Below are 22,885 nucleotides of genomic sequence, written 5' to 3' on the forward strand. Positions count from 1 at the left end.
AACATTCGTCACGAGTCTCCGTCTATAAAACCTGACAAATTCCGTCTACGGTTCTCACTTTATCGCCCGGTAACCTTTGTGGAGAATGTGCACGGGAAAATGCGCCAAGTGCATCGGGGCCGCCTTGTTCCCCCTTGCTTTCTTGTGCATCGTGGCCAACCTGTTCCTTTTCTTCCCTGATTTTAAGGTGGAATATGTGGAAGACCCCAGCAAAATAACACCGGAGGTTCTGTATCTAGGAGGAATTATTGGAGGTGGAATCATGGTGAGAATTAATTTTAGTCTTCGTACAGGGATGGGAGGGCGTCTTTACTGCAGCCCATTTAATACTGTTGTTTATATTTACTTATTAATTATTTACTTCTCGTTGATCCTGAACCATATTGTGTGACAGTCAGTCAGAGTTAACTGTTGAAATATTGTCTATTAAATCAACACCATCATTTAAAGAGGGCTGTCACAGTGACTTTGTGAGAAAGGTTGATTGGAAAACTTTGGTTGAACAGGGAGTCTTGTATCTGTCGGGGGTTTGAGGGCACCTGGTGCTTGTGGCAGAAGAGGAAGGCAGTGGAGAAAATGGTAGAAAAATGAGGGGTGGAGGGGGGAATTGAATTTACAAAGTGAAGAACTAGGCTTGGTTCTGGTTAATATTTTTAAGAATTCCATGATCACAAGATCTGTGCTTGAAGAGTGGAGGACAGTAAATGTTAGCCCAACGTTCCAAAGAGGAGTGAGACTGGAACCTGACTACAGACGAGTTAAACTCGCAGCTGTCGTGAGGAAAATGCTTGAGATCGTCACACAGGGTGCGGCCACTGCTGATCGACGGGGAGGTCACAAAGAGGAGCCACTGCGTTTTTGCTTCGGACCCACGTTGCGGTCATTCTGTAAAATGCAGCCTGAGTCCCGGAGTTAGGGACCCGACTTGAAACTGGAGCGAAGCAGGCTGGAGAAGGAAGTCTCACTCCGCTTCACTTTGGAGTTAAATTCAGACCTTGATTCCCACCACCAACCCCACGATTTACAATCCACAAACTTGGCATCGGTGGGAAGCCAGAACCACTTTGTATTTTGGCCAATGTGCCCTTAGATGTGACAGGTTGCTTTTCACTTATGGACCGGAACTCTTTGAGGAATTAACGAAACCAGTGAAAGAGGGGCATCTGTGGATAAAACATTTATTGGAATTTTCAAATAAAGTTGTACATGAGACTCTTTGAGAAGCTGGTGGAATGAATGACAGGCTTGTGGATAGATAGAAAACTGTCTCGTTAATGGGAAGCAAGTGATTATGATCAAAGTAGAAGTTGTTCTGTCTACGGGCAGTGACTGGTGGATTTTGCACGGGCGTGTGTGGGCCCTCCTCTGTTCACACCATTCAGAAATTATTCAGAGAATACTTGTAATTTAATAAAATCTGACAATGATTTGTCAAACTTTGTGGCTACAGATGACAATTAACAGCATTCAAAGTGGATCAATTAGGCACATGAACTAAGGAATTACAGATGGTATTTAATGTCGATATAATATTTTAACTGATGTCTGTAATATGTTACCTTTTGGGCATGATAGAATTATGATATGTGAATACGTTAGAGAAAATAACTGTTTGAGAGTGACTTAGTCATTCGTACAAAGCCATTCAGACTCGTAGGCGTTCACACACACACAGTCACTAGTGTACACATTCAATCATACAGAGGCATTTACAAAGTCACTAGTGTACACACTCACTCGTAGGCGTTCACATACTCACCCGTGTACACATTCAATCATACAGAGGCATTTACAAAGTCACCAGTGTACACACTCACTCGTAGGTGTTCACATACTCACTCGTGTACACTTTCATTCATACAGAGGCATTTACATACAGTCACCAGTGTACACATTCATAGAATCATAGAATGGTTACATAATGGAAGGAGGCCATTCGGCCCGTCGAGTCCATGCCGGCTCTCTGCAAGAGCAATCCAACTAGTCCCACTCCCCCACCCTATCCCCATAGTCGTGCAAATTTTTTCCCTTCAAGTACTTATCCAATTCCCTTTTGAAAGCCACGACTGAATCTGCCTCCACCACCCCCTCAGGCGGTGCATTCCAGATCCTAACCACTCGCTGTGTAAAACAGTTTTTCCTCATGTCACCTTTGGTTCTTTTGCCACTCACCTTAAATCTATGTTCTCTGGTTCTTGACCCTTCCACCAATGGGAACAGTTTCTCTCTATCTACTCTGTCCAGACCCTTCATGATTTTGAACACCTCTATCAAATCTCCTCGAAACCATCTCTATTTCAAGGAGAACAACCCCAGCTTCTCCAGTCTATCCACGTAACTGAAGCCCCTCATCCCTGGAATCATTCTAGTAAATCTCTTCTGCATCCTCTCTAAGGCCTTCACATCTTTCCTAAAGTGCGGTGCCCAGAACTGGACACAATGGGCTCTATTTTAGCACCCGCTATCGGGTGCGTTCCTGGCGGGGGGGGCTCTGAAAATCGGAGAATCCCGGCGCGGGATCGGAGCCCACCCCGAACCCGCGCACTTCCGGGTTCCCCGCTGACGCGCCGGCGTGCACGCGCAGCTCCCGCTGGTGGGAATCCCGCAGGCAATTAAAGCCAGCGGGATGCCACTTGACAATATTTAGTTAGGTATTTCAGGTCATTAACTGACCTGATTAAGGGACTATGTGGGATTTTAGAACAAAATGGGACTGTTTCCCACACTGGGGGAAACACTCCCAGCTCGAATGGACGTGTTGCAGCCGTCAGCCTGTGGCAGCTGCAAAGGTCCATTTGACAGGAGGTGGGGGGGAGACCCTCACTCATTGCAGGAGGCCACTCCGTCACTTGGGATAAAGTTTGGCCTCCACCACCCTCCTCCTGACAGTCAAAGTCACCAACCTGCACATGTACCCCGGGGTCCGGAGACATGTACCTACCTTGCGGACCCCCTCAGATGTACATCTTGCGGATGGAGGCCGCCGTAGCTGCAGTCATGACCCCCTCGGAGGGCGAACAGCATCACCAGCCTCGCCATCCACCTCTGACACGTGGAGCTCCACAACAGAGTGCTGTGACACATCCACCTGCACAGCAGGAGGGAGGGCTACCGCAGAGAGAGATGCGTCGCAGAGGGCACTACCCTCGCCACAGGGTCCACAGACCGAGGCTCAGCCTCCTGGACCTCTCTGAGCAGCAGTGCACACGGAGGCTCAGAGTCACTCGACATGTAGCCGTGGACATCTGCAGCCTCCTTCATGCCGAGCTGCTCCTGGCTGGCGCGAGCACCATCTTCTTACCTGTCGCTGTCAAAGTCACCACTGCCCTCAACAACTTCTCCTCCGCATCCTTCCAGGGTGCAACCGGGGACATCGCCGATGTCTCTCAGCCGTCTGCGCAGAAGAGCCCTGCAAATACACCTACACCCACTCTGCAGTAACACAATGGGTGGCATCAGTGGTGGGTCCTCATAGTGATACCCAGGAGCGGGCATTATTGCACAAACCAGACAGGAATCGTGAAGACATGGCAGTAGTGGTGCCAATATAATGTGTGATGTGAGTTGTTCTGAAATTCAATAGAGGTAACACCCATGTCAAACCCTCAAACACCCTTGTGCATCCCCTTCATGCTCACGACACATTTGCCTTACGCTGCCTACTGCACATATGTGATGCATGCCCTGTGGCTGCAGCACAGGTTGTGGCAGGTTGAGTGAGGCTGGCCGTGAGAGAGATGCACGAGAGGGTGAGTATGGGATGGAGCCATGAGATTGAATGAGGATTGGGTTGAGTGGTAGTGGCGGGATGAGTACTGGCGAGGTGAGTAGGTGCAGGTAAGATGAGGATGAGGTTTGCGTGAGTATGAGGGGTGATGAGACAGAGTAGTGCTGGCAGTGCCGAAGGAGATGTGGGGTGGGGGCAGTGCTGTGGCAGACGGAGTGTAGGGGAAAGACTATGTGTACTCACTGTGGCTGACCTACTGAGGTCATTGGAGCGCCTCCTGCACTGTATGCAGGTGGGCGATATGTTGGTGGCGCAGGTGACCCCCTCTGCCACCTCGAGCCAGGCCTTCCTGGTGGCAGAGGCGGGCCGCTTCCTCCCGCCCGCCGGGTGGAAGATCTCTGTCCTCCCCCTCCTCCTCACCCCATGTATTGATACCTGGGGTGAGGCATCATTAAACTGGGAGCAGCCTTCCCCCTGGGCTGCTCCATGCAGTCATCTTTGCTATTGGTTGCAGCATCTGTCAGTGGAAGACTGCCTCTTTAAATAGAGTGCCTCCAGCTGACAGAGCTTACTGCGCATGCACAGCCCGCCCGACACGCAGATCAGCAGTGGGGAACCCGGAGGACCAGGTAAATGGATCCAATTAGTGGATTGCCTGCTACGATTGCACGGGAAACCCACTAATTTCACCGGGCGCGTTACCCACGCGCCCGATAGCCCACCCACCGAGAACCCGCAGCCCTGCTAACATCGGGCCCAATACTCCAGTTGTGGCCGAACCAGTGTTTTATAAAGATTCATCATAACCTCCTTACTTTTGTACTCTATGCCTCTATTTATAAAGCCCAGGATCCCGTATGCTTTCTTAACCACTTTCTAAACCTGCCCTGCCACCTTCAATGATTTGTGCACATGTATCCCCAGATCCCTCTGTTCCTGTACCCCTTTTAGAGTTGCGTCCTGTAGTTTATATTGCCTCTCCTCGTTCTTCCTACCAAAATGTATCACTTCACACTTTCTGCGTTAAATTTCATCTGCCACGTGTCCGCCCATTCCACCAGCCTGCCTATGTCTTCTTAAAGTCTATCACTATCCTCCTCACTGTTCACTACACTTCCAAGTTTTGCGTCATCTGCAAATTTTGAAATTGTGCCCTGTAAACCAAAGTCCAAGTCATTAATATATTTCAAAAAAAGCAATGGTCCTATTACCGACCTCTGGGGAACACCACTGTACACCTCCCTCCAGTCGGTAAAACAGCCATTCACCACTACTCTGTTTCCCATTACTTAGCCAATTTCGTATCCATGCTGCCGCTGCCCTCTTTATTCCATAGGCTTCAACTTTGATGACAAGCCTATTATGCGGCACTTTATCAAACATAGAAACATAGAAAATAGGAGCAAGAGTAGGCCATTCGGCCCTTCGGGCCTGCTCCGCCATTCAAAATGATCATGGCTGATCGTCTAACTCAGTACCCTGTTCCCGCTTTTTCCCCATATCCCTTGATCCCTTTAGCATTAAGAAATATATCTACCTGCTTCTTGAATACATCTAATGACTTGGCCTCCACTGCTTTCTGTGGTAGAGAATTCCACAGGTTCACCACCCTCTGAGTGAAGAAATTTCTCATCTCGGTTCTAAATGGCATACCCCGTATCCTGAGAATGTGACCCCTGGTTCTGGACTCCCCAGCCATCGGGAACATCCTCCCTGCATCTAGTCTGTCTAGTCCTGTTAGAATTTTATATGTTTCGATGAGATCACCTCTCATTCTTCTAAACTCTAGTGAATATAGGCCTAGTCGACCCAATCTCTCCTCATACGTCAGTCCTGCCATCCCAGGAATCAGTCTGGTAAACCTTCATTGCACTCCCTCCATGGCAAGGACATCCTTCCTCAGATAAGGAGACCAAAACTGCACACAATACTCCAAATGTGGTCTCACCAAGGCCCCATACAACTGCAGTAAGACATCCCTGCTCCTGTACTCAAATCCTCTTGCAATAAAGGCCAAATACCATTCGCCTTCCTAACTGCTTGCTGCACCTGAATGCTCGCTTTCAGCGACTGGTGTACAAGGACACCCAGGTCTCGTTGCACCTCCCCTTTTCCCAATCTATCGATTCAGATAATAATCTGCCTTTCTGTTTTTACAATCAAAGTGGATAACCTCACATTTATCCACGTTATACTGCATCTGCCGTGTTCTTGCCCACTCACCCAACTTGTCTAAATCACATGGAGCCTCTTTGCATCCTCCTCACAGCTCACATTCCACCCCAGCTTTGTGTCATCTGCAAACTTGGAAATGTTACATTTAGTTCCCTCATCCAAATCATTGATAAATATTGTGAATAGCTGGGGCCCAAGCACTGATCCCTGCGGTACCCCACTAGTCACTGCCGGCCACCCGGAAAAAGACCCGTTTATTCCTACTCTCTGTTTCCTGTCTGTCAACCAATTCTCAATCCATGCCAGTATATTCCCCCCAATCCCATGTGCTTTAATTTTGCACACTAACCTCTTGTGTGGGACCTTATCAAACACCTTTAGGAAGTCCATATACACCACATCAACCGCACTGCCCTCACACACCCTCTCTGTTACCTCATCAAAAAACTCAATTAAGTTGGTTAAACACAATCTGCCTTTAACAAATCAATGTTGGCTTTCCTTTATTAATCCACACTTGTCCATGTGATTGTTAATTTTGTCCTGGATTATCATTTCTAAAAGTTTCCCCACTACCGAGATTAAATTGACTGGCCTGTAGTTGCTGGTTTATCCTTACATCCTTTTTTGAACAAGGGTGTAACATTTGCAATTCTCCAGTCCTCTGGCACCACCCCCATTCAATCATACAGAGGCATTTACATATACAGTCACTGATATACACCTTCAATCATACAGAGGCGTTCACATACAGTCACTAGTGTACACATTCAAATCATACATAGGCGTTCATATAGTCACCAGTGTACGCATTCAATCATACAGAGGTGTTCACGTATACAGTCACTAGTGTACACATTCAATCATACAGAGGCGTTCACATACAGTCACTAGTGTACACATTCAAATCATACATAGGCGGTCATATAATCACTAGTGTATGCATTCAATCATACAGAAGTGTTCACGTATACAGTCACTAGTGTACACATTCAATCATACATAGGTGTTCACGTATACAGTCACTAGTGTACACATTCAATCATACATAGGTGTTCATGTATAGTCACTAGTGTACACATTCAATCATACAGAGGCGTTCACATATACAGTCACTAGTGTACACACACTCTTCATACATAGGCATTTACATAGTCTCTCATATATAGGCATTCACATACACACTCACTCATAGTCGCTAGCGTACACACTCACTAGTGTACACACTCACTCATACATAGGAGTGAGAAGGGAAGTCAGATGGAACATTTTCGCCCAAAGCGTAATAAAGCTGTGGAATAAATTACTGGGCGTGACCATTGAAGAGGACAGTACAAATGGGACAACTAGATTTGTTGCTGGAGAGAGAAAAGCTTGAGGGATGTGGTGAGACGGTCTATGAAAAAAATTACATGTTTGTTGAAGCCTAGAAATTATTTTCATACAGACTGGTGTCACTTTCACACAGACACCATCACGCAAACACGCACAAAAAACAAACTGAGTCATCCTCACACACATGTAGGATTGTTCATCTTCACATGCTCCAAATACTTTTGAGCAGTTCTAACCAAGATAGTGCAGGCAATGTATGAACAAAGCAAGTGGACATTGCTCTCCCGATGGTCTTCTGCAGGACTGTACGAATCAGACACTAGGATGCATAAGTAACCATTAGCCAGTGAATACACAGCGTTTTGTGGCAAATACCCAAAAATTGCAAGCACTCTATTTTAGTCTCTCTACTCCTTTAGCTAAATGTACAGTGTGCTGGAAAACAGGAAGCTGCAGTTACCATCTTGATCTCTATTATAGTCAAGTGGAGATTTGCTGAAATTAATTTAAATGTCAGAATAACAAGTATAATTTTGAATTAATTTACCATTACTCTCAGACGATTGGCACTTTGCATTGTTGTCACCAAGCTTATTTTGTGTATTGGCAGAGGAAAAACTTTGCTTAACTTATAACCTTTAATGTATCTGTCACTCTTAATCATCAGCTGAAGTTGCTCCCACCACCAGTGATAGACCTGTGCCCACCAGCACTCCACCCAAGTGTTAAACAGCTCAAAACACTCTCTCCAGATACTACCCAAGTTTAGAAAGACAGAATCTTATCATTGTACTGTTGGGCGCTCTTCAAAGCTAAAATCGAGATGGCGGTGTGTAAATCTCTCACACTCATCACTACATCACCGAAATTCTAGTGACGACTCGAGAAGCTGGGATTGTCCTGCTTAACAGCAAGTAGGGTTATGGGGAGATTTAATAGAGGTGTTCAGAATGATGAGGGGTTTTGATAAGAGTAAATAAGGAGAAACTGTTTCCACTGGCAGGAGGGTTGGTAAGCAGAGGGCACACATTAAAGGTAATTGTCAAAAGAACCAGAGGGGGGGATGAGGTGATTTTTTTTAACGCAGCGAGTTGTGATGATCTGGAATGCGCTGCCTGAAAGGGCGGTGGAAGCAGATTCAATAGTATCTTTCAAAAGGGAATTGGAAAAATACCTGAAATGGAAACACTCGCAGGGATATGGGGAAGAGCAGGGGAGTGGGACTAATTGGATAGCTCTTTCACAGGCACAATGGGCTGAATGGCCTCCTTCTGTGCCGTACAATTCTATGACAATAATTTGAAAGAGGATCTGGAAAAAAATTGGTCCAGCAATAGCTTTTGACAATGAGGCCTTTGTAGTTCACTTGTGTTAAAATATTTTGTTTCAGTCTTTACGGTAGAGGACACTAAGAACATCCCAACACAGGACAAACAGGGGGCTCTAGCGGGGGAGGAGCTAAATACGATTAAAATCACTAAGGAATTGGTACTCAGTAAATTAATGGGACTCAAGGCGGATAAATCCCCTGGACCTTATGGCTTACATCCTAGGGTCTTGAGGGAAGTGGCAGTAGGGATTGTGGATGCTTTGGTAATAATTTTCCAAAATTCTCTGGACTCGGCAAAGGTCCCGGCAGATTGGAAAACTGCTAATGTAACACCCTTATTTAAAAAGGGTAGTAGGCAGAAGGCTGGAAATTATAGACCAGTTAGCCTAACATCTGTGGTGGGTAAAATTTTGGAGTCTATTATTAAGGAGACAGTAGCGGAACATTTGGATAAACATAATTTAATAGGACAAAGTCAGCATGGCTTTACGAAGGGGAAGTCATGTCTGACAAATTTGCTCGAGTTCTTTGAGGACATAACGTACAGGGTGGATAAAGGGGAACCAGTGGATGTAGTGTATTTAGACTTCCAGAAGGCATTCGACAAGGTGCCACATAAAAGATTATTGCTCAAGATAAAGAATCACTGGATTGGGGGTAATATTCTGGCATGGGTGGAGGATTGGTTATCTAACAGGAAGCAGAGAGTTTGGATAAATGGTTCATTCTCGGACTGGCAACCAGTAGCCAGTGGTGTTCCACAGGGGTCGGTGCTGGGTCCCCAACTCTTTACAATCTATATTAACGATTTGGAGGAGGGGACCGAGTGTAACATATCAAAGTTTGCAGATGATACAAAGATGGGAGGGAAAGTAGAGAGTGAGGAGGACATAAAAAACCTACAAGGGGATATAGACAGGCTGGGTGAGTGGGCGGAGATTTGGCAGATGCAATACAATATTGGAAAATGTGAGGTTATGCACTTTGGCAGGAAAAATCAGAGAGCAAGTTATTATCTCAATGGCAAGAAACTGGAAAGTACTGCAGTACAAAGGGATCTGGGGGTCCTAGTGCAAGAAAATCAAAAGGTTAGTATGCAGGTGCAGCAGGTGATCAAGAAGGCCAACGGAATGTTGGCGTTTATTGCTGGGGGGATAGAATATAAAAACAGGGAGGTATTGCTGCAGTTATATAAGGTATTGGTGAGACCGCACCTGGAATACTGCATACAGTTTTGGTCTCCATACTTAAGAAAAGACATACTTGCTCTCGAGGCAGTACAAAGGAGGTTCACTCGGTTAATCCTGGGGATGAGGGGGCGGACATATGAGGAGAGGTTGAGTAGATTGGGACTCTACTCATTGGAGTTCAGAAGAATGAGAGGCGATCTTATTGAAACATATAAGATTGTGAAGGGGCTTGATCGAGTGGATGTGGTAAGGATGTTCCCAAGGATGGGTGAAACTAGAACTAGGGGGCATAATCTTAGAATAAGGGGCTGCTCTTTCAAAACTGAGATGAGGGGAAACTTCTTCACTCAGAGGGTAGTAGGTCTGTGGAATTTGCTGCCCCAGGAAGCTGTGGAAGCTACATCATTGAATAAATTTAAAACAGAAATAGACAGTTTCTGAGAAGTAAAGGGAATTAGGGGTTACGGGGAGCGGGCAGGAAATTGGACATGAATTTAGATTTGAGGTTAGGATCAGATCAGCCATGATCTTATTAAATGGCGGAGCAGGCTCGAAGGGCCAATTGGCCTACTCCTGCTCCTATTTCTTATGTTCTTATCACTGATTTTGATAAGACAAATTGGGGAAAACTATTCCCACTTGTCAGTAAGTCAGAAAGAGGCCATAAATGTAAGATCATCACCAAAACACCAGCATGGACCACACAGGCCGAATGGCCTGTTTCTGTGCTGTACATTCCATATAAAATAACCACAGAAGAGGATAGGATAATTTTTTTTCCACAGAGGGATGTTAGGACATGGCAGAAACAGTGGGGGGAGTGGAATCCATAATAGTTTTTAGAATGGACAAGCTGCTTCAAAAAGATTTTTTTTAAAGGATGCAGGGAAAGCGAATGGCTCTTTAAGCACCATTCCCTTAAAAATACGCTTGGGTCTTTTAATTGCTTCTTCTTAACTTGTCTTCCAACAGATTTTGTTTCCAGCCGTACACATCCACGCAACTGGTAGTGGAGGATGCTGTACAAACAGATGTGGGGTGAGTTCCTCCAGTTCTGATTTCTGTTTGTGAAGAGTCCTATGCACAGTTCTGGTCTCCATAATTGTAAAAAGGATATAGAGGCCCTGGAGAAGGTGCATGAAAAGATTCACAAGGACGTCACCAGCGATGAGAGGTTATACCTATCAGGAAAGGCTGAACAGGCTGGGGCTCTTCTCTCCAGAGAAGAGACGGCTGAGGGATGACCTGATAGGTGGCCCAATATCGGGTGTGTCTCAGGCCTACCTGTTCCAGTGCAGGGCTCGTTCCTTGGCCTCGGTCTTTTGAGATAATGTTGAAGGAAGCAGTTGACTTGCAGGAAAAATCTGTTAATAAACCTGCTGATATTTTGGCCGTTTGCCCTAGGGCACGATGAACAACCTCTGCATAGACTGAGTGCGGACTTTGCTCCTGTGGCTTACCGCATCAGCTGATGTCCTTCAATGTTGTACTGCCTTTGAATACACCCCAAAACGTCCGTTATACTCAATGTAATACAGTCCAACTATCTTTCTACCTCTCCTCTCCTGAAGATGGTGTCTCCTTGCTGGGGTACAGTTCCATGGACATTGGTTGTCTTCTGCCACCTCATGCAAGTGGTATTTATTCATGCATTGGGTTTTGACAATGAGTGTCAGTTGGCTATTTGACTACAGAGAGCATCACCCTGGCTAACTTCCTCCCACCTAACCCAGGGTGCTATGGCTAACTGTTAAGCCCTAAGGGTCTCTTTGAGCGAGTGTGGCTAACAGCATAAACTGGGATAAAAGCAAAAAATGCTGGGAATACTCAGCAAGTTAGGCAGCATCGGTGGAGAAAGAAACAGAGTTAATGTTTCAGGCCGGTGACTCTTCATCGGAACTGGAAGAAGTTGAAGATTAAACAGTTTTTAAGCAAGTACAGAGCCAGAGAAAGGTGGGGAGGAAAGGGAGGGGAAAATAGAACAAAATGGAAGGTCTGTGATGGGGTGGAGGGCAGGAGTGATTAAATGACAAAAGGGGATGATGGTGCAAGGCAAGGAGGGTGGGAATGGGACCAGTAAAGAAACAAAATATCGGTCTAGAGGAGCTGTAAATGGCAACAGTAGAACCATAACCATCACCCGCTGTCCGAGAAAATGGGAGCAATGGTTATGATCTGAAGTTAATGAAGTCAATGTTGAGTCCGGAAGGTTGTAAAATGCCTAATCGAAAGACGAAGTGCTGTTCCTCGAGCTTCCGTTGAGCTTCATTGGAACGGTGTAAGAGGCCGAGGACAGAGAGGTCAGAGTGGGAGTGGGACGGGGGAATTAAAATGGCGAGCGACCGGCAGGTCAGGGTCACGTTTGCGGACTGAGCGGAGGTGTTCAGCAAAGCAATCACCCAATCTGCGTTTGGTCTCCCCAGTGTAGAGGAGAGACCGCATTGTGAGCAGCGAATACAGTATATATTAAATTGAAAGAAGTAAACAGGGGATCAAATCCAGTCAACTACTCATGCGTCAACTACTCACTGGATGGAATTGATGAATTACCGGGGGGGGGGCGGGGGGGGGGGGGTTAGCTCCAGCCTATTGTGAGCAGCAACAAAACACTAGGACTTGGAAACGTAAGGAGTTATTTTCCATGTCTACACTCGCTGCGTAGTACCAAGTACCATTTCCAGGTTTTTTTTCTCCTGTGGCGAAGGCTGATGGAGTTGTTCATGTATCTCCGCTATCTCCCCGACTGACCCTTCTTCATCCGTGAACGTAAGACAGCGAAGGCCCCACATTCCCAGGCCTGGAAGGGCACATCGGTGGCGGAAACTGGGGATGGGGGAACTCTGTTCCACCTGGTTCCCCCTCCCCTTTTTCTGACGCTGAAAAATTCCGACAGGAGGGGAGGGGAGAGGAGGGGGCGCCCCCCGTCCTGACGCCACAGGAAGAAACGAAACTGCCAGGAGGGCATCACCCGAAGGAAGTCTCACCAGTTCCGCCCCACTTCCACTCCATCAATGCAGGCGTAGCTGTCTGGCACGATGACATCCTGGGGGAAATTGGGACCCACAACGCTGTCCTGTTATCCAGTAATCCATTATCATCAGGAGATGGGCTGCTGCGAAAGGATCTTTTTTTTTTAAATTGAGGTTTTCGGCCGGAATGGCTCAACCCGCCAACAGAGTAGAGAGGTGCCACTCTGAAACTCCCAGCCCTCTCCCCACCACCACCCCAGAGAGCGCTATAAATGGCGCAGTCACGCGCCCTTGATGCAGAAGACCTAGTCCTGGGATTTGAGACAGAGTCAGGCCGATACAGACTGGCAACCGGGGGGACGCCAGCAAAATTAGAAATTGTCACGGACATTTAAAAAAGCAAACCCGTTGTTTTCTACGAACAGACTTGCGTTGCAAAGTGAAATGAAAGAAAGGAGAATAAATTATTTACAATTTGTATCTGTAATGTGTATGTATGGGGTGAGCCTTTGCACTGGAATCTGTAGGTAATATTTGAATTTTACAATAAGTCTGTATCTTGACACCCTTTTAGATGTTCCTCTCCATTCTGTTTGCTGCATTTGGAGCGTTGGGGTCAGGATACTGCCTCATTATTTCCATACTGGGCTTGGTCAATGGGCCGATGTGTGAAGTCAAAAATCAGAATTGGACAAAACCTTTCCTTGGAAGTAGTGAAGAGTAAGAATCTCAAATATATTCTTTGCCAAGTGTCTCTGCCTGTTACTGCTTCACTGTCATTGCTTTTGTCCTTCAAATGGTGTCGTGGCTCAGTGGGTCATGCGGACTCTCTCTCACCTCCGAGTCAGAAGGTGGTGAGTTCATAGCCGCACGACAGGGACTTGAGCACAAAATCCAGGCAGATGGCGGTACTGAGGGGAGCGCTGCACTGTCAGAGGTGCCGTCTTTCGGATGAGACGTTAAACCGAGGCCCCGTCTGCCCTCTCAGATGGACGTGAAAGATCCCATGGCCGCTATTCCCAAGGACGTGCAGGGAATTCTTCTCCGGTGTCCTGGGGCCAATATTCATCCAACCAACATCACTAAAAAAACAGATGATCTGGTCATTATCACATTGCTGTTTGTGGGAGCTTGCTGTGCACAAAATTGGCTGCCACACTTCCTACATTACAACTACGCTTCATTGGCTGTAAAGCGCTTTGGGACGTCCGAAAGTCATGAAAGGCGCTATATAAATGCAAGTCTTTCTTTCACAAAGAGATGTTTTTACAGCAGTATATTTTTATGGTTCTCATTTTACATTCTGTACTGTACAAGTAAGTTGTCATCCACCTCAGGAAATTCCAAGGCACATATTGCTTTTCTTGAAACAACTATACACTGTCAACGAGACCTCACTCAAGCCCTTCTACACCAAAGAAACTGTTGGATTGTTTACCCTGTGCATCTTGCAGCCATTTGTCACTAACTTTTTCATGATTTTAAACGAACGGGGTTTTATGGTGCAATAAGTTTATGATGGGAAATTCTGGCAGCGTGAGGGGGAGTGGAGACAGCAATGGAAGGCAGTGCTGCATCAGAAAAGAGAAAAAACACATTAACGTTTCACATGGGACCCTTTGTCAAAACAGGTGGTCCTGATGAAGGGACGCTCCCCAAACCATTTTCTCTGTCCAGATATTGGTGGGGTATCTGCGGTGTATTTCCAGAATGTTCTCTTTTTATCTCAGATTCTCAGCATTCACCTTTTTTTTTCTGTTCAGCAATACAGCTAGAGACTAGTTCACTTTAGAGACTATTCCAATGCTCTCCTGGCCGGCCTCCCACCTTCCACCCTCCGTAAACTAGAGCTCATCCAAAACTCTGCAGCCCTGTATCCCAGCTCGCACCAAGTCCCTTTCACCCATCACCCCCTGTGCTCACTGACCTACATTGGCTCCTGGTCCAGCAACGCCTTGATTTTAAAATTCTCATCCTTGTTTTCAAATCCCTCCATGGCCTCTCCCCCTCTCTATCTCTTTAACCTCCTCCAGCCCCTACAACCCTCTGAGATCTCTGCGCTCCTCCAATTCCGGCCTCTTGCTCAGCCCCGATTTTCATCGCTCCACCATTGGCGGCCGTGCCTTCAGCTGTCCTAAGCTCTGGAATTCCCTCCCTAAACCTCTCCGCCTCTCTCTCCACCTTTAAGACGCTCCTTAAAACCTACCTCTTTGACTAAGCTTTTGGTCACCTGTCCTAATATCTCCCTATGTGGCTCAGTGTCAAGTTTTGTCTGATAACATTTCTGTGAAGCGCCTTGGGACGTTTTACTACATGAAAGGCGCTATATAAATGCAAGTTGATGCCATAGGTTCATGAAATTCGCACTTTGATCAGCAGCAAGGTGTAGGTTCAAATCTTGCATCGCTAAGTTTTCAATGTGAGCCACATCAAGAGGCATGGGGATGGGGGGGGGGGGAAGTAGCAGGAGAGGTCAGGAGGGATGAGCAAGAGGGAGGAATGGAGAGCAGAAAGAGAGAGAGAGAGAGAAGAAAAGTAAAGGTCAAAGGAGAGAGAGTCAAGCCTGTGCAGTTTTTGGTGCCTCGACACCACCAAGACTTATAGGAAAGTTGCTCCTCATTGACAAATGTAAGGAGTCTTACAACACCAGGTTATAGTCCAACAGTTTTATTTGAAATCACAAGCTTTCGGAGGCTTCCTCCTTCGTCACCTGACGAAGGAGGAAGCCTCCGAAAGCTTGTGATTTCAAATAAAACTGTTGGACTATAACCTGGTGTTGTAAGACTCCTTACATTTGTCCACCCCAGTCCATCACCGGCATCTCCACATCATGGCCTCATTGACAGAAATGCCCGAAGTGTCGATTGTAATTGAACGAGTGTACCTTTTGCCTACTACTATTACGTTCTGTACACTTCTGATGATCGTATTACTTGCAATAGCTTTTACAATTTGTACTAAACCTATGAGGACAAATTTCATGTTTAACTCAGTATATCATTTATTCAGCAGCGAGCAGAGCTATCTCTTTTATCCCGAAACCTGGTCCAAATGCACGAATCCCGCCAATGTGGTTCTCTTCAACGTGGTCCTATTCTCCTTGCTGATAGCTTTCAGTACCATTGAGCTCATTCTGTGCACGCTTCAGATGGTCAATGGCCTCTTTGGGTGTCTCTGTGGAACTTGTGGAAAAAGGCGTGCGGTGAGTCCCAGATATTAACATCAGCATTTCAGCACTGACAGGGAGCAAATGCCTACCATAAAGTCTGGTGCGGTAGGTCGCATACTGCAGACATAAGTGGGGTGAGGGGAACACCCATCTTGAAGACCATCACTGAAGGGGAACAGGGCTTTCCAGAGACATGCTGTAGCGGGGAGAAAATCAGTGTGTCCAACGTTTCAAAAATTGTAAAATTGGCAAACTCTTCCTAAGAAGCTGATTGATGCCTTTTTGCCTGTCCAATAATTTAAAAATTGTCCCGGAAAGGGTATTACAGTCTACACCTGTTCATTCAAAAAAAAATGTAAATTATCCAGTGGTACGAATATGCTTTTGGTTGTGTAATTGTGAAGAGAGAGGCGTATTCATACAAGGCAGCAGGGGAAAAGGAGGGAATATAAATGTCCGGTAACACGTCTGGACTAATTTAGATCACCTGTTCCTTTCCACATATCTAATAACTGCGTGGAATTATATATAGAATCATAGAGCACAGAAGGAGTCCATTCGGCCCATCGTGTCTGTGCCGGCTCTTTGAAAGAGCCATCCACTTAGTCCCACTTCCCCTGCTCTTTCCCCGTGGCCCTGCAAAATGTTCCCCTTCAAGTACATATCCAATTCAATAGCAACTTTTAAAAGTCACTATTCAATCTGCTTCCGCCATCCTTTCAGGCAGTGCATTCCAGATCGTAACAACTCAAACTCAAACAACAGTTTCAGCTGTGGTTCAGTGAACAGCATTCTCACCTTGAGGAGTCAGAAGGTCGTGGGTTCAAGTCCCACTCCAGAGACTTGAGCACAAAATCTAGACCCTGTCTGTGCTCTCGGGTGGATGTAAACAATCCCATGGCACTATTTGAAGAAAAGCAGGGGAGTTCTCCCTGGTGTCCTGGGCTAATACTTGTCCCTCAACCAACATCACTGAAACAGATTATCATCTGGTCATTATCCCATTTGCTGTCTGTGGGAGCTTGCTGTGTGCAAATTGACTGCTGTGTTTCCTACATTATAACAGTGACTACACTTACAAAAGTACCTCATTGGTTGTGTTTTGAGAGGTTGTGAAAGGCGCTATGTAAATGCAAGTCTTTCTCTTTTTTAAACAAATACCTCAAATAAAACTACCCTTTTCACTGTTAACATAAAACAGTTTCAATCATTTTCTTTATCCGGTTGAAAACCCACGAGTGTTACAAACAGAATACACTGTGATCAGTCATATACCGTGAGACGTATCCTGGGGGTAACGTTGCAGAGCTCCTCCTTCGGCCTGGAGTCTCGCTGGATGAGAGTGCGTGCTCTCCGATGTTAGAACCGCGGCTCCAAACCGTGCTCTAGCGACGCACACAGGCCTGTCATTCCTTACTCCTGAGAGAAGCACAACCCACATAGGGGTCGCCAACCCCTCCAGGAGTGTCCTGGAGTCTCCAGGAATTGAAGTTTGATCTCCAGGACACTGCTGCAAAAATCATAGGGGCATTAAAAAAATTGTGGGTTTTCCCTCACGTTCTTTAAACACTTTAGTTATAAAAATATTGGAGCTGGGGGAGAAAGGGCTGTTTCACTGACAGTCGAGATTGATAAAGAGTCTGTTCCCTTTCCAATTGGCCGTGGGAAGGCTTGGCGGACGGACCAATGGCAGGAGGGGTGGTTGGAGGCGGGAGGTCATGTGATGAAACCTCCAGGAATACACCCAAGCAGAGTTGGCAACCCACGTGATTTTATCCAATCAGCTTCAGTTACGGAGATGACCCTGACCTTTATTACGTGGTCTTATATTAAATATCTTCTCTTCTTGTGTTTATAGGGCCCTGTGTAACATAAGACGAGTCACCATCAGGACAGCGAGCTTGTGGAAAGCAGCACGCTGTCCAGCCACAGGATAGAAGTCATTAAATTAAAGCTCTCAGCACTTCTTGCAATAAAAATTACTCATCTTCTTCATCAACTTGGATTCCCAAACTGGCCTACAGGCAGTTCCAGATCTCCTTCTCTACAAGGGTTATATTAGTTTTCTTGTTTCCTATACAATCCTGTATCTTTAAATCTTTTATAAAACTCACTATGGCTGTAAAGTTCTGCTTAGTTGATTTTTGTTGGTACAAAATGTTTAAAAGCTCATCAAACTTGTGACAATAGAGCAGTTGTCAATAAAACATTTTACTCTTTTATTCCAGGTTAGCTTTATTTCATTTGTTTTGTCGATGCTGGATAAAGACACCCAGTATTAGCATCGAGCACTCGCAAATCAGGCACAGCGTTGGTTGTATACGTTAATTCGGCATATTAATTAAAATAACTAGCACATCTCCCTGTGGCACTGTTCATGATAAGCGAGAGGACACGCTGTTTGAAGAGTACAGGAGCGTCACACCTTGTAACACACAATGGGGCTGATAATGCACATTGGGCACAGGCTCCCTATATATCCAGGCACAGAGTGCTCAGTACGGCCAGCCAGAGAAGAACTTGCTGGGAACCTGCACACAAAGTGCATGCAAGACTCATTAAGGGAAGTTCTTTAATTTTAGTTAAGCAAGCTCTCCATGAACAGCACCCCAAAGGAGGGCCTGCAGAAAATGTTGACATTTTTGACCTGAGTGGCCCAGCTCTCCCACTAAGGCCGCCCAGCTTACCTCCTGCTTAATATTTTGGCTTCCTAAGGCGGATTTTCCTTTGGCACCATGCTCCTTCCCTCTCACCCCCAAAGCTCCCCCCCACCCCATCTTTGTAACCCCCTTCTACACTACAACCCTCCGTGATCTCTGCGCTCCTCCAATTCTTGCCTCTTGCGCAGCCCCGATTTCTTTCGCTCCGCCATTGGCGGCCAGGCCTTCAGCTGCCTAGACCCTAAGCTCTGGAATTCCCTTCCTAAACCTCTCCTCTCCCTAACTCTCTCTCCTCCTTTAAGACGCTCCTTAAAACCCATCTCTTTGATGAAGATTTTGGTCACCTGTTCTAATGCCTCCTCATGTGGCTCGGTGTCAAATTTTGTTTGATTACGCTCCTGTGAAGCACCTTGGGACGTTTTACTATGTTAAAGGCGCTATATAAATGAAAGTTATTGTTGTTGAGACTGGAAATCCCATCTCCACAAACTCAGTGATCTTACAGTGCATCCTGAGCAACACATTGGAAGCTTTAACCACTCTAATGCACTGACCCCACATTATGAGGTGAGGTCAGCTTGTTTGTGGGGCAGACGCAATGACGGAGCAGTGCTGCAAATAGATCTTTTCTAAACCACCAGACCAACAGCATTCAAGTAGGAGAAATATAAATCCAAGTCGAAAATGTGCCACTGATGCTTCATGTACCAGAAAACTAGGGCTCATGGCTTACATGTGGATTACAGGCCACAGACTGGACATCGTAAAGGTAAAGAAATACTTCCTGGAGTCTGCTCTGAACTTGCCCTTCACAAGCCTGAACCTGTGCCCTCCTGCTGCTCTGGTGTATCTGAAAGTAATTATGTTCTCTATCTGGTTAAGTATCTTATATAGCCCTGTGAGGTTGTGTAGGACATATGAATATTAAATACTTGCATAGTGCCCACAAGATGTAGGAAATATCGGGTTGACAAATTCTAAAATGGTAACCTCTGTTGAAAGGTATCAGGATGAATCTCCTCTCCCTCTTGCATTTCATTACACTCTATGTGTAGACATTCGTATATGATGCCTAAATGAGCTCACTTTGAACTATCCCACATAACCCGGTCCAAAAGATGTTACTTATCGACCAAGAATAGTCTTTGTCACCAGCGGGTTAGAAAGATCACCACACAACACTGAGTGATATGCAACTTAAATCTTACTCATCAGGGCATCACAGAGAGAGTCAGACAAAGAGCCAACTCTACCTTATTTAACAACATTTATAACATGACCAGTATTATCACATGGTTCAGTACTGAGCACAGCAGTAAAAGTAAACATACTTAATGGGCCAGAATTTGCTGTCAAAATAATAAAAAAAGGCTAATGGCCCTCACCGTTATTTATGCACAAATTGCACTGCGACTTCAGGCGAGGGCCAATGCGTGGTTAAACGTGAAAATCCGGAAGTTGCTGACAGAGCTGCACCACTCCGCCATTAGCTTCGCGAAAACGGCATCTCGCTGTCTGACCCACCATTCAAATACAATGAAATTAAATTAATTTTTTTAAAGGGATGATCCGGATGTAGTAGTTAAAGAGGAGAGGTGTGAAATATTGGATACAGTAAACATTACGAGAGAGGAAGTACTAGAGGGACTGGAATCCTTGAAAGTTGATAAGTCACCAGGGTCGGATGGATTGTTTCCTAGGCTATTGAAGGAAGCCAGGGAGGAAATAGCGAATGCTCTGAGGATCATTTTCCAATCCTCACTAGATACAGGCAAAGTACCGGAGGACTGGAAGACTGCAAACGTAGTACCATTGTTTAAAAAGGGTACGAGGGAAAGGCCGACCAATTATAGGCCAGTCAGTATTACATTGGTGGTGGGCAAACTATTAGAATCAATACTGAGAGATAGGATAAACTGTCACTTGGAAAGGCAAGGTTTAATCAGGGATAGTCAGCATGGATTTGTTCAGGGAAGGTCATGCCTTACAAATCTGATTGAATTCTTTGAGGAAGTGACAAGGAGGATTGATGAGGATAGTGCAGTGGATGTTGTCTACATGGATTTTAGTAAGGCATTTGACAAGGTCCCACATGGCAGACTGGTCAGAAAGGTAAAAGACCATGGGATACAGGGAAATGTGGCGAATTGGATCCAAAATTGGCTCAGTAACAGGAAACAAAGGGTAAAAGTCGATGGATGTCTTTGCAAATGGAAAGCCGTTTCCAGTGGTGTGCCACAGGACTCAGTGTTGGGTCCCTTGCTGTTTGTGGTATATATTAATGATTTGGACTTGAATGTAGGGGGCATGATTGGCGAATTTGCAGACGACACAAAAATTGGCCGTGTAGTTGATAGTGAAGAGGATAGCTGTAGACTCCAAGATATCAATGGGTTGGTGGAGTGGGCGGAAAAGTGGCAAATGGAGTTCAACCCGGAGAAGTGTGAGGTAATGCACTAAGGGAGGGCAAACACTAAAAGGGAATACGCAGTAAACGGGAATATATTGAGAGGGGTAGAGGAAGTGAGAGACCTTGGAGTACATGAGCACAGGTCCCTCAAGGTGGCAGTACAGGTAGATAAGATTGTGAAGAAGGCATACGGAATGCTCTCTGTTATTAGCCGAGGTATAGAATATAAAAGCAGGGATGTAATGATGGAACTGTATAAAACGCTGGTAAGGCCACAGCTGGAGTATTGTGCGCAGTTCTGGTCACCACATTACAGGAAGGACATAATTGCTCTGGAAAGTGTGCAGAGAAGATTTACAAGAATGTTGCCAGGGCTTGAAAACTGCAGCTACGAGGAGAGATTGGATAGACTGGGGTTGTTTTCCTTGGAGCAGAGGAGGCTGAGGGGGGACTTGATTGAGGTGTACAAAATTATGAGGGGCCTAGATAGAGTAGACAGTTTCCCCTAGTGGAGAGTTCAAGAACTAGAGGACATAGATTTAAGCTGATTGGCAGAAGGATTAGAGGGGACATGAGGAAAAACTTTTTTTACCCAGATGGTGGTGGGTGTATGGAATTCACTGCCCGAATTGGTGGTAGAGGCAAGGACCCTCAACTCTTTTAAAAAGTACCTGGACCTGCACCTAAAGTGCTGTAAGCTGCAGGGCTACGGATCGGTTGCTGGAAGGCGGGATTAGAATGGTTGTTCTTCGAGCCGGGGCGGACACGATGGGCCGAACTGCCCCCTTCTGTGCTGTATCTTTTCTATGGTTCTACGGTTCTAATTCTTTCTGTCTCTTTTTTCTCTGATTCTTAATCCAATCTTTCTTTCCCTCTCCTTATTTTGCTTTCTGTACCTGATTTGACCTTGAATTCACTATTCTAACTGACGCTTCCTGGTTCAAACGCTGCGCTGTCATTAATGATTCTTCAATCTGAGTGGTTAGGGGGATACACAGCTGCTTGCCCCATTCACACAGGCCCCAGATGCCCTGAAGAGGGTACCTGGCCATTTCGATCTCCAACTTGGCGTGTAAACGCTCACACAAGGTATATAGGCACAGGCAAGTCTAACAAACGGCAAACCGGCAAAAGTTTATTCTGGCCCAATATCAATTAACAGAATCTGAAATCATATGTGCAATGGTGATTTAAGTGTATCACAAAATCTCTCCAGACCTCACTCAATAACGCTGTAGCATGATTGCATTCGAAGTCCACGATTACAGTATACATTTAACACAGTTAGGTTCACAGTCCATATTCAATATGTCACTGGTAGATTTCCAGTAGGAAGACAGTCTCTCGGTGACATGACCATAAAATCATACAATCTTGTTTCCTGGTCGCAGGCCACCTACAGCATTTGGGCAGTTCTACTGGCTTCACCACTGGGAATACTCGCAGCCGGTCGACGACGTCTTCCCCTGGTTGTTTTCTTCGCTTCCTGGCTTTAGCTAACCTTCCACATACTGGGTGGGGTTCCCTGATTCAACAACAACTTGCATTTATATAGCGCCTTTAACATGGTAAAACATCCCAAGGCGCTTCACAGGAGCGATTATCAAACAAAATTTGACACCGAGCAGAGGCAGGGACGGAGACAGGTGATGTTACAGGGTTGGAAGCAGGCGGTCTTGCTGATGGAGAGGATATGGGGTCGGAAGCTCAGCTCAGGGTCATATAGGACGCCGAGGTTGCGACGGACCAGGGGAGTTAGCTGACCTGGCTGACATCCCTTCCCCAGCTAACGCCGATCACCGCGTCAACCCACACAGTCGCTGTTTATGAGAACGACCCGGTAGAGAGAAACGGTGCAACTCATCAAGACTGACAAGCCGTGCCCCCCCCCGCCGCAGCTCACCGACTGATGTCCAAGGA

At 46.0% G+C, this 22,885-nt stretch overlaps 1 protein-coding gene across 2 annotated transcripts; it reads left to right on the top strand.

Annotated features, from left to right (window-relative positions):
- LOC137302184 (transmembrane 4 L6 family member 5-like) lies at positions 1 to 18,122 on the top strand. Of its 2 annotated transcripts, none has more exons than XM_067971848.1 (5): positions 1 to 265; positions 10,730 to 10,795; positions 13,301 to 13,446; positions 15,739 to 15,928; positions 17,754 to 18,122. In XM_067971848.1, exons 1-5 carry the CDS (start codon positions 86 to 88, stop codon positions 17,763 to 17,765), a joined length of 594 nt encoding a protein of 197 aa, XP_067827949.1. In that variant the 5' UTR covers positions 1 to 85; the 3' UTR covers positions 17,766 to 18,122. The 2 variants fall into 2 exon arrangements, with proteins under 2 accessions (XP_067827949.1, XP_067827948.1); XM_067971847.1 differs by having other exon boundaries at positions 5 to 265; positions 15,736 to 15,928.
- The last annotated feature ends 4,763 nt before the right edge of the window (positions 18,123 to 22,885 follow it).

This window comes from Heptranchias perlo, chromosome 35 (assembly GCF_035084215.1).
Source record: "Heptranchias perlo isolate sHepPer1 chromosome 35, sHepPer1.hap1, whole genome shotgun sequence".
Lineage (NCBI taxonomy): Eukaryota > Metazoa > Chordata > Chondrichthyes > Hexanchiformes > Hexanchidae > Heptranchias > Heptranchias perlo.